Consider the following 18,060-nt stretch of genomic DNA (forward strand, 5'->3'; position numbering starts at 1 on the left):
CTCTAAATAATTAGCCACTCTTCAGAAAGTAACTTTTAATAGTAAGTAACACCAAAGACACTGCAAGTGTGATCATTTTATGAATGGCATAAGTGCAATTCCGTTGAGAGAGACAATGCAAGCAGATTTTGTGTAAAATGATAATATTCTGGTCAAAGCACGGACAAGTTTGCTGCCCCAGCAAGTCTTGAGGCCTGACTGATGAGGCCTTGCCTGTTCCTGTCATCTGTCTTACCACAGTGCTGTCTGACTGATGAAACATGAGGACATTGTGATGTGGTGGCTCTGTGTCCTCCCTGTGCAGTGAGTACCCCACCATTTATGCCTCCGGCTGGGGCTTCAGTGGGGTTCCCTTGGCCCACAGAGAGTCTGCTGGCTTTTTCTTACCCAGACCAGACTGGTTTGATGCCCTCCACAGTTTGTACAACAAAGCCCCGACTGCCATGGTCAGCACAAGGATGAGGATGACTAGCAAGACTGGCAACGTTCCCAAAGAGTATGTGTCTTCATATAGCGTCATGGTTCCTTTACAAAAAGCATAAAAAATGAACATTAGCCTCTCCTCAGGGTGTTTCCTCCTGGAGGCAGCAATGCGGTCTGTGTTCTAATCCCATCTGAGCTCAGTATCCCTGGACTGAGGACTAGTACTGAGACCACGTGATTTCCAAGCAGTGGCTTACTTTAACAGTTGTAATACCACAAAATGGGACTTAAAAGGCCCACCTCTGCCTTGAAGAGAAATGATATCTGATATCTTTCTTTGGTATTCAACCTTACAATTGCATTAAAAGAGCAACACCCCAACAAATAAGCAAAAGCATGCGCTAGCAGTTATTATAAATCTCATTTGTATTGTGAGATGAAGCCATTCCTTCACAGTTGTGAAGATGCTCATTCACCTCATCACTGTGTGAAGTGTGTGAAAAGATGCACAATGTTTCTTTCCAAAACTTCACACTGCATTCACGGAATCTCATGCTGCCAGTTAAAATGAATCAGCACATGCAGGTGATTGCTTAAAATAACTCAAAGGACACCTGCAACCTGCTGGCAAATGGCAGGGGAGTGTATGTTTGAAGCATCTACCTGTAGTTTTGGATGGATACAATGTGTCCTCTGCCACTTTCCTCCAGGTGTCTCTGGGTGACAGCAGCCACTCCTGCACATAGCAGTAGTACCGACCGCTATCAGCTGGCTCTGTGTTAGGGACAATGAGGGTGTACAGAGTGGCCTGGGGTCACCCTAAGAGCAGGAGGTCTCTGGTCTTATCCAGGTGCTACAGGATGAAGTTGCAGCCCACTCCCCATGGACTTCCCCATGCACCTTCCGTCACCACCAGGTGACCTCGAAAACTGACCTGCCACTTGAATTTGAGCTGATGGTTCAGCTGACAGGGAAACTGTTCTGCTCCTTACTCGTAGTGATGTTGCCATTGTGTTTGAGAACATGCAGGCTTTTCTCTGTGAGCAATACGTTTGGCACAAACCACACCATTATTTCAGTATGCATTTTCAGAAGCGAAATGCACTCAGCATATAGGCACACATCATTCTCAAAGCATTCTTGTGTTGACAGCAAGTAACGAGGACACATCATTGTGTCCCTGTGTATCAGAAATATGGTGAGTGTTAATGTAGCTTGGATGGATTCTCAATGAGGATGGTTCTGCGCCTCCTTCAGCTACTGCAGTGAGAAACTACTAGTGGATGTGCTCATATTTTCAAAGCAGCAAAATTCATAGAAGAGTGAATGAACATGGATGTGCTTGGACGAAGTGCGCTAACAGTGGAGACATGGAAAGGAGGACATACCAGTTTGAAAGACAGTGATGTTGGTGGCTCCAGACTGGTCGGTGGCCGTCTGCAGCCAGCTGCCCTCGCAGTTGAGCTGGTATTCGTCCACCTGGCAGGAGTAGCAGCCGCTGTCATCCACGTCTACGTTCTGAATGGTCAGGCCAAAGGTATGTGGGGTGTGCCTGTGGAAGTGTGCCCTCTTCATGAGCTCTGTAGTCAAGCCCCTCTGCTCCAGCACACCATTGTGATCAAACTGCACCAGCGCCACCCTGTCAGAGGAGCCAGCTGGGGAGAAGAACCAGGTGACGGAGTATTGAGATGAGGGCATGCCACTGCCAGGGCCTAGGGTGCAGTTGATGTTCACCTGCCCACCCTCTGGAACTCTGACTTCTGACCCATCTTTCACAACACTGAAGATGCTCTCTGTCGAGGGAACAGGAGTATATTTAGAGCAAGATGCCCTGGACAAGTGCTTTAGGATAGCAATGCCACAAGTCTTGAAACACTTTTCAATCAGGAATTGATTGATACCTGAACAATACCTTCAAATGACCCTTCAGTCAAAGAATGATAGAAGAATAGCTGAGGATGAACAAACACAGGCCATCCTACAGTCCCTTGAAACCCAGAGTAACTCAGGCATGTGTGAAGTAGCTGATCTACTAGTATGTAGCTGAATGAAAGCTCTAGAGAGATTTGAAATACCTAGATGGTCACAGTTCTCTAACATGAAATTTCAAAGCAGGGATGTGAATTGAACATACGTTTGGCGACAACAGCGAGCTCCAGCATGGCAGACTTTGGTGACAGTGAGTACCATTCACCATGGGTGTCCTGCAGCCATTCCTCCACCTGGCAATAGTACTGCCCGCTATCGCCAGTCTCCATCCTCTGTAGCAGCAGCTCATAGGACTGTGCCCCCTGCCTCCTCAGGCTATATCTCTTCCCCGCCCCTGATACTACAATGGAGTCCCGATCTGCGCTCAGGATGGTGTGGTTACCCTCCCCCTTGCGCTGGAAAAGCCAGGACACAGCAAAGTGGCTGGAGTTTGATGTGGCGATGAGGACGTTGCACTGGATCCGTATGTCTGCACCGATGTAGCACTTCACTGGAGACTTGGGGCCCATGGAGATGGACAACCTGCTGTCTGCACTCAAAGAGCAGGCCAAAGGGCAAGGGAAGGAGGACCAGGCACAGCCAATCATTCAACTTCTCAACCTTTAGTGTCAAAGATTTTGATCATCATGAGCAATCGTTCCATGCCTTGTTCATCATGTTCATTGTTTTAAGTTATTTTGCCATACATCTATTATCAGTCGGTTTGGCTTACCTGGCCTTTGAACATTCACTGCTAGCTCATTGGATATTTTCAGCAATCGCTGGTTTTCCCGCAGGAAGGCCTCCACAACACACTGGTACATTCCACCCTCCAGCCGGCTGGCTCTGAAGACCTGGAGAACATAGCTGGCTTCACCAGGCTGTACCTGCGTCCACAACTGGTAGTTCCATCTCTCCTTCCACCAGGTGATGATACCAGTGTGGAAGAGAGAGACAATCTCCTCTTGGGATGGCCAGGTGGGGTGTTTGAATTTCCAAGTCACCGACAAGGGAACCTTTGGTCCCTTCACTGTGCAGAACAACTCTATTTTCTCATTTTCTGTCACTCTTACGGTACGGCTTTTTAAATCCACACATAGAACAGAATCTGAAACAACCAATGAACAAACATTTCAACTGTCAGTCACACTAAAATAACTGGCAAAGCAGTCTAAAGCAAGCATTTGCCCAGAATGCTACAATTGACTGAGCCTGCAGAAGGAAAGGTCACTTGCTGTGTTCAAAAAAAAGAATGCTGTCAGTAGATTAATGCTGAAATAATGCACAAACTGACAAGTTTTTTACTTACAAGACACAAGTTTTGAACACAGGTCTCATCAGAAGTTGGTGGTGATCAATATAGGACAAGTACAAAACATAAATACATTGAGATAAATTCACTTAAGGTAAATAATTCAGGTAATTAAACTGAATGAAAGTAGTGTATGTGCTTTTATTAGAGTAAAAGTACATCAAAAACAGGGAAGCTAGAGGAAGCATAATTCAGTTCGGTTATTTGGTCATTTTCAGCATTTCCATTTTGAGCTGCACATGCACCTTACTGGACCAGATTATGGACTTGTTTGTGAGTTACAGCACTTATTAATCACATTGCTTGAGATATACAGGCGCCAGGTAGCATGCTTGACATGCTATTTGAAATCCATGTCCATGTTTTTGTGCATACATGCTCACCCAGAGAGCGCACGTCAGCAGTCATCTCCTCAGATTTGCTATCTGTCTTCTCTACATTGCCAGTGGCCTCCACCCACTCAGAAACTGTGCACTTGTAGACTCCACTGTCGGAGAGCATGGTGTTGGCTATCTCCAGCATGAAGGAGTCTGGCATGATGTGGAGCACCCGCACGTCGCCCACTTCTGCTCGCTGGCGGTACCGCATCCCCACCTCCATCACACCGCCCTGGTTCAGGCTGACCACGTTGCTATAGGAGCCCTGACCGAATCTGTGCTGCCAGGTGATGGAAAGCAGTCGGCTGGTTCCTGACACTCGGCAGATGACCCGCAGCATGTCTCCCTCAGTCACAGTCAAGGCCTTGTTTGGCGTGGACACGGCCAACTTACTGTCTGGGGAGCAGTAAATTCTGCAGTCAGCTTCTGGTCAGCATGTGGTCAGTACATGGTCAGTGTGCTGCGAACATTAGTTTGCAATCATGGCAATCTCTGAGGGGGTGGGGGATGGCGGGGGGGTTCAATGTGCAGTCATGTCTTGAGAGCAAGAGTTTCCTGTTATGGTCTGGCAAGGTTGTGCAAAGTAAAATATACAAGAAATATGGCTCTGGTAGGCTGTGGTATTGTGCTGACAGGAAGGACTGAAACATACACATGAATAATAGGTTTGCATTGCAAATCATGAGAAAGTTAAACACCTCGGTCATTTCCTAGCACTCTGCAGGTTTTGCTTGTTTTATTTCTGTGTTTTATGGATTTAGATGTTGGTAGTCACCAATCAAGACCCAGGTGTGCGCAATGATGCTGACTATGATGAGCAAATGAAAGATATTAAACTTCTTTGCAAGCTCAGAAGCTTGTATTGTGCAGTGTTGTCATAAACACAAAGGGGTTTGTGCTCTGTGGAAATGTTCTTGTATGTTGTGCTATTTCATATTTCAACATTAATAACAACACCACTGCCCAAAAAAAAGAAAAATAGACAAAAAAGATGTGTGTTGCAGATGTGTGTTTGCTTGTGATAATATTGCATCAGCACAAGAGACATATTTAACTTCAGAGTCAGACTCACTGGTAACAGCAATGGTGACATGCTCCACATTGGACTCGTAGCTCTGTCCTGGTGTAAACCCAGCAGTCTTCTCCTCCTTCCAGACTCGGCACTGGTAACTCCCTGCATCTTCTACATGGACTGGCTGGATGATGAGCAGGTAGTCCCTGTTGCTCTTCTTGATGACCTTCAACTCTCCCTTGCTCTCTCTCTGCGTCTGGCTCATCCTGACAGATGGGACTCCCGTGGGCCCAAACCTGGCCACCTCCTTGTCGTCCTTCAGCCAGGCCACAGAGAAGTAGCTGTCCAGAACATTCTGGGCTTCCACTATGCACTTTATCTCCAGGGCATTTCCCTCTTGCAAGGTACTTTTTGGGACCTCAATGAGGGTGTTGAACAAATCACGGTCCACGGGTACATCTGAGACAGAGGAGTAAGAGCTCTTACTCATACACACACACACACACATACTAAACACATTGGGAAAAATCAAGCTCAGTTATGCCTACACAAGAGTTGCTCTCATAGCTATTTGCTTAAAACCCAGATTGACACAACTCCAGTCAATTTGCAGCTGTGTGGATAATCAGGAGATGATCTGAAGTGATCACTGGAGGCATCTCAGACACTGATCCCGTGCACTCAGTAGAATACCATTCGAAAGGCTCAGCTTACCTCTGGATCGGACCTGGAGAGTGAACACCTCAGTAGATTTATAAGCAATCCTGTACCAGGAGCGGTCTGGATCCTGGATCCACTCGCTGGCCTCACAGTAGATGCTGCCTTGGTCAGATGTCTGAAGCTGTGAGATGCTCAGCCTGTAAGTGGTCTCCTCCAGCTTGTCCAGGCCCATGAGGCCGGAACGGTGGCGGTCCTTGAAACCTTCACCGGGCCTCAGGGTGAAGTCCCGGTTCAGCGAGATTATGCGTTGAGGCTCACTCGACTTGTCCCTACGCAGGAACCAGGTGACAGACAGGTGGGTGTGTTGGAAGGTCTGGCTGGACACTTCACACTCCATCTTTAGGGGATCTCCTTCAGTCTTGGTGAGGACTGCAGAATTCGAAGACACGCTAAGGGTGTCCTGGACCACTGTAGACCAGAGGCATCATCAATAAAACACTCATAAATAAAAACATTCCAAAAGGTAATGAAGGTAAGATAAGGCATTTGGTAAGATGAAAGTTTGTAGTGAAAATGAGTTTGGTAAGTAGGTGTTTGTAGGTCGGGTAAGGATTCAGTAAACAGTAATTGTAGTGTTGAAGATTTAGAGCTTGAATAGCTTTGATGAGGACTATCTGGTTATGTTTTTTAGCATCTTCAAATAACTTTTGCAGCAGACAGTCAGAGACCACTGTGGCTGTATTCGAAACCGCATACTATGCTACCAGCCTTTACTGATTTTGACCAAATGTAGTACGTAGTATACAGTATGCGAACAAAATGAAATTGCCAGTACGCCAAGGATACCCGGATAACATACTGAGTTGGAAAAATATCGCCAGTATGCATCAGACCACTCTACCTCGCCTACTATACCCAATAAGGAAGTGCGGCTGTAGACAGCACAAGTAATTTTGAGAGTAAAAAGCTGAAAAACAGCTTGACTTGATTATGATCCTTTGTAATTCCATTACATGTAAATGACAAATCTAAAACTGCATGACATCTGTAATTAAACTATCAATTGTTTCTCACAGAAAATATTTTTATTCATAATTATTTGCGAATTTTCATGTACATTTTTACCTTATTACTTATCTGACAACATATAGCCTAACAGGTATAACACCGTAAAAAGTTAAGCTTGCAAGCTAGCAGCATAGGCTACTTGCATTGTAATCATACTCAAATGTTTTTGCCACACTCAAATGCCAAAATGTTTTTTTTTTTGTAGCAGCCCTTCCCTGCCTCCGTGCCACATTATGTGCCCATACCACCAAAAGGTAAGACACTGACAAGAGAAAACCTGAAAATACACTATATGGACAAAAGTATTCGGACGCCTGACCATTACATTGTAATGACATGTAATGTATTCAAATACGTATACTTTAATATGGAGTTGGTCCCCCTTTTGCAGCTATAACAGCTTCCACTCTTCTTGGAAGGCTTTCCACAAGATTTTGGAGTGTTTCTGTGGGAATTTGTGCCCATTCATTCTGTAGAGCATTTATGAGGTCAGGCACTGATGTTGGACGAAAAGGCCTGGCTCGCAGTCTCCATTCCAGTTCATCCCAAAGGTGCTTGATGGGGTTAAGGTCAGAGCTCTGTGTGGGCCAGTCAAGTTCTTCCACACCGAACTCATCAAACCATGCCTTTATAGTCCTTGCTTTGTGCACTGGGGCACAGTCATGTTGGAATAGAAAAGGGCCTTCCCCAAACTGTTGCCACAAAGTTGGAAGAATAGCATTGTCCAAAATGACTTGGTATGCTGAAGCATTAAGATTGCCCTTCACTGGAGATAAGGAGCCTAGCCCAAACCCTGAAAAACAGGTGTGGCCAAATGCTTTTGTCCATATAGTGTACTTCAACTTACCAGTGCTTTTCACTCGTGAGAATGTTAGTGGCGTCTAATTGGAAAATACCACAAGGAAATCTAGACGTTTCTATTCTCGCAATGATTTCATGCGACAATGTAACATACTAGAAATGTAATCATTAATGGTCTCATACTGGGTACTACACTGAAAAGTAGCATGCAGTATACTTTATATACTTGTATAGTACACAGTACACAGTATGCAGTAGGCAGTTTCGAATACAGCCTGTATACAGCCTCCCTTCATGCACATGGTGAAGATTTCTTTAGCTCTGTTGCATTTGATCTCACTTGTTATTCCCAGGTATAAGCCCACAAGTATGAGTTATTACATTAAAGATATAAGTAATAAGGCATAAATTATTACATGTAAGTTATATACATTAAAGAATAAAATTATATGTAACTTAAAAATATGGAATATTAAATAATAATAAAACAAAATACAAATATAAAATATTGAATAGGCTAAATATTCAATATTCAATTAAGAATGTATGTAGGGGAGAAAGACCCTTACCATTTAGTTGGGTTTTGGCAAAATAGCTTCCAAGATACCTCCCATCCGTGTTGGGCGTTTGGCATTCATACTCTCCGGTATCATCATCCTCCAGTGTTTTTATGTGCAACTGCACAGACGATCCTGTTAAGCGCTTGATTTCAATTTTCTTCTCCCTCACCCTTTTGGAGTACACGGCATATGCAAAGTTCTGATCATACGTGCTAATGATCTTGATCTCTATGTCTGGCCTGGTGGGTTTGTAGATGGAGAAACCAAAGTTTTGCACAGGGGCGCCGCCAAACCCGCTGACATTGCAGGAGATGCTCACGGGGTAGCCCCTCACCCGGTACAGTGGACCCTCCTGCATCTGGACCACACGCTGGCCCACACAGACATCTGCAGGTGCACATAAGAAATATGTGACACACAAAATCTCACAACAATATCTATTAAAATGTGGAAATTATATATTAGACTGAAGACCCACCTCATCAGATTGTAAATCATTTCCCCTACACTAATATCATCTTGTTTCTGTTTTATGTCAATTTTATACATTGTAATTTTATTGTTTGTGATTTTTTGGTACTTCTGCAGTTTTTTCACTCATAATAATGGAGATATTGCATTTCACTGGAAGTGCTGAATCATGTACATGGCCCCATTTTTTCACATTTCATGCGGTTTTGTTAAATGCACTTTGTACATGCACAGTCGAAGTCACTCTGGATAAGAATATCTGCTAAATAAACCATGTGGTTCAACTCCTGGCAGTATTTCAGAACAGCCTAATTTCATTTGAAAACACAGAATTCAGGTAAACCTTCACAACATCATAAGTGGCCGTAAGTGGTTTCACTTCTTCCTCTGATTCTCCTTCATTTCTTGCTGCATTACATTGCATATCTTCCACTAAAGTCTTCATTGTAAGTTGGCACTGTATTGATATCAAAACATGGCATATACGGCCATTTTTAAAGTAGATAGATAGATAGATAGATATGTACTTTATTAATCCCAGTGGGAAATTAAGTTATCCAGCTGCTCGCTGACATACAGTACATTCATAATAAAAACCATAATACAAACCACTAAAAGTGCGGAAGTGCAAAAAAATAAATAAATAAATAAATAAATAAGTAAAAAAACAGTGAACAGTACATGGGTAAAAGACATAGTGCATGGGTAAAAAGACTAAAAAGTTAGATGACTAAAAGACTACACAGTGCTCCTCCTTTCCCCTCCTCTCCCACGTGTGGTATTGTACAGTCTTATGGCTCTGGGAAGAAATGACCTGCGGCATCTTTCGGAGGAGCAGTTCAGTGAAATCAGCCTCTCACTGAAGCTGCTCCTCTGCCCCACCACCAGCTTGTGGAGTGGGTGGCTGCTGTCGTCCATGACAGAGAGCAGTTTGAGGAGTGCTCTCCTGTCTGCCACCGATGCCACAGAGTCCAGCTCCGCACCAATGATGGAGGAGGCCTTCCTGACCAGTTTCTCCAGTCTCTGTGTGTCCTTCTGTTTGGCGCTCCCCCCCCCAACACACCACCCCGTAGAAAAGTGCACTGGCCACCACCGACTGATAAAACATCTGCAACATTTTTTTGCAGATGCTAAAAGATGCCAGTCGTCTGAGAAAGTACAGCCTGCTCTGCACCTTCCTGTACACAGAGTCACAGTTGGCAGACCAGTCCAGTTTATTGTCCAGCTGCAGGCCCAGGTACTTATAGGAGGTGACCACCTCAATCTCCTCACCACAGATGTGACTCCAGGTGGTAAAGTCCTTCACAAGGGCCCTGTACTCCCCCTCATCACTCCCCCTGATGCACCCGACGATGGCGGTGTCATCAGAAAACTTCTGCACTTGACACAGTTCGGTGTTGTGCATGAAGTCTGCTGTGTACACGGTGAAGAGGAGGGGGGCGAGCACAGTCCCTTGTGGCATCCCCGTGCTGCTGGTCATCATGTCTGATGTTACAGACCCCAACCTGACAAATTGAGGTCTGTCAGTGTCATTCGTTTGCTCTCTCTACACCCCCCTCCACCACCCCTGTTGTGTTCTTTTTGCACCCAGTGATGGTTTTCATGCCATCCCACACCTCTCTGATGTTGTTTAGCCTCAACTTCCCCTCCAGTTTCTTTTTGTAGGCCTCCCTGGCCTCCTTTAAGCAGATTTTCAATTCTTTCTGCACTCTCTTTACCTCCTCAGTGTCTCTGTTCATGAATGCCCTCTTTTTCCTGTTGAGGACTGCCTTCACCTCGCCAGTGATCCAGGGCTTGTTGTTGGCAAAGCATCGCACCTCCCTGGCAGGCACAGCAATGTCAGTACAGAAGTTGACATAGTCAGTCAGACACTGTGTAGCTTCCTCTAGGTCGTCACCATGAGGGTCAAGCAACACACTCCAGTCAGTGCAGCTGAAGCAGTCTCTGAGAGCCTCCTCAGCCTCTGGTGTCCACCTCCTGACAGTTCGTGTAGTGATGGGCTGCCTCCTCACCAGTGGTGTGTACCTGGGCTGCAGATGGACGAGGTTGTGGTCAGACTTCCCTAGGGGCGGGAGGGGCGTGGCCGAGTAGGCATCCCTCACGTTGGTGTACAGCAGGTCGATGGTCCTGTTCTTCCGGGTGGGACAGTCCACGTACTGGTGCATGGCCGGCAGGGTGGAGTCCAGGGTGACGTGATTAAAGTCCCCTGAGATGATGACCAGAGTCTCTGGGTGTTGCGTCTGTAACCCTGCAGTGATGGAGTGTACTGCATCAAGCGCCGCATCCGCGTTAGCCCTCGGAGGAATGTAAACACAGATCACAATGACCTGCGTGAACTCCCTCGGTACGTAGTATGGTCTTACGCTAACGGCTAGCAGCTCACAGTCACGGCAGCACATGACGGATTTAATACGGCAATGATTGGGATTACTCCATCTGTTGTTCACGTACAGCACGAGGCCCCCACCTTTAATCTTCCCGCTGGTGTTGGTGTCTCTATCTGCCCTCACCGTAGTGAAGCCGGGTAGCTCCACGTTGGCATCAGGTATGTGGGCAGTTAGCCAAGTCTCTGTGAGGATTATTAAGCAGCTCTCCCGATAAGTCTGTTGGTTCTTAATCAATGCCCCCAGCTCGTCCATCTTGTTGGGCAAAGCATTTACATTCCCCATCAACACCGAGGGGATCGGTGGCTTGTATCTCAGCTGTTGTTGTTTTCTAGCTGTAGCCTTAGCCCTGCGCTTCACCCCGGCACGGCTTCCCCGGTACCTCCTCCTTATCTCTCGAGGTATAACATGGCGAAAGTCCGTTTTGATCTTCTTCAGAGCCAAAAGACTACTTCTAGAGTAGACCGTTACCTTCTTCAGGTTGTCAGCAGAACATCCACAGTTACCATAACATACATTCGTATTCGCATTCGCACACCGAGCAGCGGACCGGCAGCCGGCTTGCACTAGCGCCATTGATCAGCTTGATCAATGGCATGATAGCAGTAGTGATAGTGCATGTTAGCAGTAAAGTAGTTGTGTGCCAGTGTTAGAGACATGACATGTTAGGGGAAAAAAGTAACAAATCATACGTTAGGTATTTCAGACATTCAGTTTCAACTGTACTGAGTTTATCCAAATAATATGAATTGTGAGCTGGTTCACTTTAACAACAAATGGGAAGGCATTTTCATTTCAAATAAAATATGCTTGTCCACAGACTCAAAGACCCTCAAGATCAGGTTACAGGTTGGATTTAAAACTTTTATTATCTGTAAGGCCAAACTTCCATACATTTCATCCTCTAAATGCTGAGGCTGGTCTGGGTGAGACTTGAGTGTGTGTGGGGGTGTGCTCTTACCCCACCAGAGGAGTCCCTTGAGCCACAGCAGCAGAGCAGTCTGCGAGAGGTCACACTGGAGCAGATCCATCCTCCTCTGTGTCTCTCTGTGTCTACACCGAGGCTGCAGTCCTGCCTCTGTGCTGCCACTGAGTCTCACAGTTTTGTCCCTATGGCCAAATGTGATCTGCCTTCACACTTCTGCATCCGAGCAGCACCAGCACTCGTCCTTGTCAGTGTGGCCGTCTCCAGCACGTCTGTGTTTTCTCTGAAAATGGGAAATGAAGATGATGTGGTTTTCCTGTCTTTTGTGTGAGAAAGAGAATTGCAATGGCACAACTGCACTTGAGATTTTTACCTGCTTTACATTTTTTTTCCAGAATGGCCACAAATGTCATGCATAATGAATAGAGTGGCAGTGTAGCACTGCTGCTGTACCCTTAGGCAAGGTACCCACAATTGCCTCAGTAAATATTCAAATGTATAAATGGATAACAGTAAAAAACTGCAACCTACATGTCACTCTGGATAGCAGCGTCTGCTAAATGCCATCAATGAAATTTAATGTTAATCGAGCAAACAGAGCCTCTGTATGCAATAACTTGATATCCAGATCAAGAAATCTGGGGTAAGAAACAACTGAAAAATAACTTGAAGTAAGAGCCCCCGACAGAGCATGAAACTATGCTGATAAAATGTAGTCAGTGAGCCTTGTGTTGGTCTAGTTGTAAAGCAGCACGAGATGTTATGAGGCTATCAATGTGCTAATGCTTTGTGATGGGGAAATTCTTCACCCCTTTGGGATATTCAAACATTACTTGACAGAGGAATGGTCATAGTGCATTTCTGAGCACATTTTCGAGACAGGGAAAACAGAACACTTATTCAATGGTGAAAAGACTGAACCACTTCCGCCCTGAGTGACAGTTGGCAAGGCATATGCTTTAAATGCAGCCTGACTGCTATAGCCAGGGTTCGAACATGACCATGTCAGTTGACAGAGGAAAAAATTGGTTTTGTAGGGGGTAGGGTAGGTATGATATCTAGAGTTAGCTCGTATCACCAGTCTCGTGTACCATGCAATTTCTCAGGAGCCCACAAGTAACACAGATGTGTAAAGTAGTGCCTGTCCTCCAGTGAGCTACCGCTCCCCTGGAGCACCTCATGTGACTTGTGTGAAAAACAGCCATTGGTGAGTCAGTGTATTAGAGGAAGAACAGGAAATAAATGTCACTGACCCCACCCTTGTGTTAGCAACTCATTTTATCGTGACATGACTATAAGCACAGTCACCACAGCCTAGGCTTTCGTAACTTCAGTCACAGATGCGTAATGTGACTTGTTTCCTGCTAGTGACACAAACACATAACTGGAATAGTGGGGGGCTGGTTTCCACTTGGTCCAGAGGGAGAATACATCCCCTTCTGGCCCCTAGCAAAGCCTGGTCTATCATCTAATGCAATGGCTAAAGTCTTCTCATCAATATTAAATACCTCATATTTCAAAACCAACTGCCTGCTTTTGTCTAAGGCTTGACTACTTGAGCTGTCCAACCTGGGGTTCTGTTTACTGCTATGATCTGCTTTGTGTGTGATCCGCAGGTGAGGCCACTGTTATGCGTCAGTCATCGCAGATCAGAAGCCATGTCGGGTGGCTGGATCATACTAAATTCTTCATGTGAGGCCCTTGCTCTATGTCAAGCATTCAAACCAAGGCAGTTACTCTCACCACAACTGCATCAGTCTGTTTAGATTTCAGGAATAAAATACTGTGATCACTATTTCTCTCACAACAGTAGTCATCTTTAAATTTAATTTAATCTTTAAAACAATCCAGGTTAAGCCGATGTAGCCACCCACCCACCCATACACATACACACACACACACACACACACACAAACACACACACACACACGAGAACCAAATTTCTCTCTCTTTTATGTTTTGCAATTTGATCTCATGTGAATTCTATATTCCAAGATCCACATCAGAATCAGGAAAAGAATTGCATCTAAATAGAAAACAAATTAATCAAATTTAAAGCTTACTATGCAGAAGGGTTTTCTGGAAGAGTGGACTGTATAGGGACCACAGCACTCTTTTCCAAACACTGTGAGTCACATGTTTGCAAAATGAGGTTCCTGTTGATGGTTGTGATAACAGAGAGCAGTAATAGTGTAACACCTTCTACAGAGAAGTAAAATGAAACTGAACCATCACAGGTTGTGCAAATGGAACAGGTAGAAGGAAGGGAATTCTTAGCACCAGAGAGGTTGTTCCTTGACAGGTGTATTTGCAGGTTCTCACAGAGGTGCAACGTGTAATGTTCCACTGATGATTCTGAATTACTGGGGTCATTCTCCTGCTTGGCATTTTAGATTGACTGTAAACTAAACCCAGTTTCAGAGGAAATGTCCTTTATCGTCATCTAGTGATGAAACTGTCACATGGATGCCCTCACACAAAAGAACAGCATTGCTGTTTGACTTTCAAGGATATGACTCCCACATTCACACTATTGGCAGCATGCAGAGCAAGTATTACCCTAGGGCAAAGTATGAAATGGGTATTACCCCAGAGCAGAGCATGAAGCAGGTATTACTGCAGGTCAGCATGCTGAGCAGATCTTACCCAGGGTATGGAGTGGGTATAACCTTTGGACAGTGTGAAGAGTGGGTATCACCACAGGGCACAGTATAGAGTAGGCATTATTCTAGGACAGAATATATATAGGGCACTGCTTGACTCTCTTAGAGAAGGCTTGGAGTGAACGGCAGCCTTTGGACCCCACTCTAAAGCTCTGGTAAACAGGGGAGACTGAAGGTCACAGAACATGGACATCACCATAGCAGCACAGTGGGTGATATCCTGAACCGTAATCTTTAAGGAAACAGGATACTTAATCTTTGGAAAAAACTTCTGACTCTGTCAGTGTGCATACCTGAAATGAACCTACCCTAAATGAACCCTTGTTGTACATCTTGTTGGCCACATAGTATATATCCTGTGCCTACAGTGATGAGTGAGAACTTCCACTGTCGACATACAGCAGTTACATTTTTTTGTTTACCATATGGATTTCACATCAAAATGACAAAAAACCCTTTTTTTTTTAATCAGTCCCAGGTGATGACGTTAACCAAGAGCACTTGTTCACATCTGAATCAGTTCCCATGTCATGTTAGCTCACCACAGCAGGATTTTTTTTCTTTTCAATTTATGAATGTGGGTTTCCAAAGGTGAAAATATCATCATCTGATTCTAATGGATGTCAAGATGCCACACAAAATAACATTTTTCATAATTTAACCCATAAGTTCCATAGCAATACATGACCTATGGACCTTTTTTTATATAGTGCTGTGTTTACATAGAACTACTTAGTAGCCTAGTGGAGTGGAGCCTAGCCACATGGAGCTCCGTCCCCTCCCTCCCTTCCTGGTGTGATTCGGAATGTTGTGTCTAGTCCACTTACCTGTCACAGTGATGTGTGATCTGTCCTATCCTTTCATACATTGACACACAGAACCACCTGGTCTGGCCATCTCCTTGGGGACTCGATCTGTAGAACCGCAAACAGCCACCTCCTCACGTAACACTTGACACATTTGCAATGGCAGTACCCTCTCCTAATGTGTGTGTACTTCAACAGCTGTGCAAAACTCTCCTCCTCATTCCTTGAGCTGTGGGCGCTGACCCCGGATGTCCCTGGCCCTCCCTAATGAAACATCTTCCAACCTTTCCCAGGGCTGCAACTCTAGCCGGGACCAGCTTGAATTCTTGTATCAAGATTCACCAGGGTCAGATTTTTTTTTATCAGCTGAGCTGGGGTAATCCTTCATTGAAGGCTCTCACAGGCCATTTACTAATCCTGTCACAGTTCTGTGTACAGCTGACTCCACCCCAACTCTTAATGGGTGTGTAAGGCCAATAAGGTAAAATTGATGTACTCACCTCAGTCGTGGAGTCCAACTGCTGGCTAGTTGGCAAGCTATGATGTTGACCTCATGTTGACTTCAGTGGGGACCTTGCTAGCAAGACCATGCTAACTACAAATATAGCATGATCTGAATGACAAAGATGAACATGGGCTACATTTGGATCCCAGCTGGGTGAGGGTAGGAGTGAGCCAAGATGAAATTAAAATGCTGAACAGTGAAACCTCATCTTAAATGAGTACAGACTCATAGCATTTACTACTGCCTACAGAGAAATATAAAACCACCAAACAGAAACAGCCATGAATATAACACAACCGCTCCAGTGACTGGTTGCTATGTAAAAAATCCTTCATATACCACATACTGAATCTCGGTCTGTGGGGTTTGAAGAAATGTTAGCAGGCTCTAGCACTGAAAGTAGCAGGACTTTGGCTGTGTCATTCACCATCAATAACTAGCTAGCCATACGTTTAGGTCCCACGGTCAGCCTGCTAGCTATATTGTGAGTGCCCAAGTGTTCTGGAATTCCATAAATGACTGTGTTCCCTTTTTTTATTTTTATTTTTTAATTCAACCCCATTGTTTTCCTGAGGGTGGACCTCAGCTTCATACAGAAACTAGGCTGGGGGAAACAGAGGTAAATAAATGTGCTTCTCTATAAGTTACAACACAGTCATATAATGTACGCTGCATATCTGATGGTTAGAGGAAGGCATGGTCGGATATGCTAAGTGCAATGTGCCATTTCTGTGATAAAATATAAAAACTTTTATCAGTTAATGTTTTTATGAACAAAGACCTTTCCTGGGTTTAAATTTCAAAGACTGGCCCTATACAGGTAAAACTAATACTCATTTCAATCTCACATTAGGTTGAAGGGTGATCAAATGAGAGGGCTAAGTGATAACATACCCCTAGAACACATACGCTCTTAAACATGGTAGAATTCTAATTAACACTAATTAACATCAGTGTGGAAACAAAAAGGGGACAAATGCAGTAAAACTACAAAAACACGTCTGTAGTCTTCAAGGACAAGAGTGCCACTTAATGTTTTTTAAAAAACAGAACAGTTAACCAAAATAAATTGCGGTACTTGTTGGAATGTTTTTACAATGTTTCCGTAATGCTATTGTGACATTGTAGTATTGCTTAAATGTTGCCACAACCATTGGGAAAGTATTACATTTTGTTTGAGCTGGAGCTGGAAACAAAACTCAATGGACTAAGCACCCCACCCCAAACTGTCTTCAGTTGAAAGTAAGCAAGCAGAGCAGAGGATATTTATGGAAAGATTCATTGAAGGGGAAAGTAAACCTCATTATCCAGCTGTCCACCACAGAACCATCAGCCAAGTGTATTCAAGAAGAGTTATTTATAATCCCCTAAATAATCTCCTGAGTCCTTTTAATAATGACTATAATGGAACAATTTCAATTTAGGAAGGGCACATGATTTTTTCCCACAAATGAACGATTCTCCAGCTGAAAGCAAAACAAGCTCCAACGCATTTACATGCCTACATCTGCCACCTACTTGCCAAACCACAAAACTGAAAAAAAAAAACATTCAAAATAACCTTCTATTACTAACATCCATACCTACATCCATGTAAACACCATGTCATAGGAAATTCAAAATAACCTATTACTAACATCCATCCCTACATCCATGTAAACACCATGTCATAGGAGATGTTTGAATGTACTCCATAATATTACAACAAAATCTCATTATAACAATTTGAGGGCAGCAAAAACTCACATAAACTGCACCAGACAGAAGATTTCAAAAGGCATTTGGGCATGTGCCCCAGAATGGTTATTATGCATTCTGCATCCTCCCGCTCAGTTCCTCCTGCCCTTTGCACCTCTGGCAAACCTGCTCCAATATTACTTTATCTGCTCAAACACTGCCTCTGAGCCATGCTGACCAAGCCCGCTTTGCACCGTGGTTTATTAGAACTGCTTTCAGATGGATCTGTTGGGAGGCCAATCACATCCCAGTTTGTCATTAAAAGCCGTGATACTCTCTGCTGGGATACAAACAGAACTGCGAGAAACATCCTCACACTAGACAGATGCACACAGTTGTACTGTAAAGAACTTGCATAAGCAAAGAATGTTCATGTCAGCTTGTGGCA

General features: G+C 44.5%; 1 protein-coding gene across 1 annotated transcript; it reads right to left on the minus strand.

Annotated features, from left to right (window-relative positions):
• Positions 1-269: 269 nt before the first annotated feature.
• On the minus strand, positions 270-12,067 carry LOC118785776 (immunoglobulin superfamily member 3-like). The gene is made up of 9 exons (XM_036540708.1): positions 11,998-12,067; positions 8,191-8,568; positions 5,807-6,220; positions 5,153-5,551; positions 4,087-4,476; positions 3,125-3,499; positions 2,558-2,941; positions 1,812-2,216; positions 270-525 (listed from the first exon to the last, which is right to left on the minus strand). Exons 1-9 carry the CDS (start codon positions 12,065-12,067, stop codon positions 320-322), a joined length of 3,021 nt encoding a protein of 1,006 aa, XP_036396601.1. The 3' UTR covers positions 270-319.
• Positions 12,068-18,060: the final 5,993 nt, after the last annotated feature.

Source organism: Megalops cyprinoides, chromosome 11, assembly GCF_013368585.1.
Source record: "Megalops cyprinoides isolate fMegCyp1 chromosome 11, fMegCyp1.pri, whole genome shotgun sequence".
NCBI lineage: Eukaryota > Metazoa > Chordata > Actinopteri > Elopiformes > Megalopidae > Megalops > Megalops cyprinoides.

Coding starts and splice junctions, on each gene's coding strand:
- LOC118785776 (XM_036540708.1), bottom strand. CDS start 12,067: ATGGATCTGCTCCAGTGTGACCTCTCGCAGACTGCTCTGCTGCTGTGG. Junction 6,221..8,190: donor TGCCAAAACCCAACTAAATG/GTAAGGGTCTTT, acceptor TCTGGTCTACAG/TGGTCCAGGACACCCTTAGC. Junction 526..1,811: donor CATCACTGTCTTTCAAACTG/GTATGTCCTCCT, acceptor CTTTTTGTAAAG/GAACCATGACGCTATATGAA.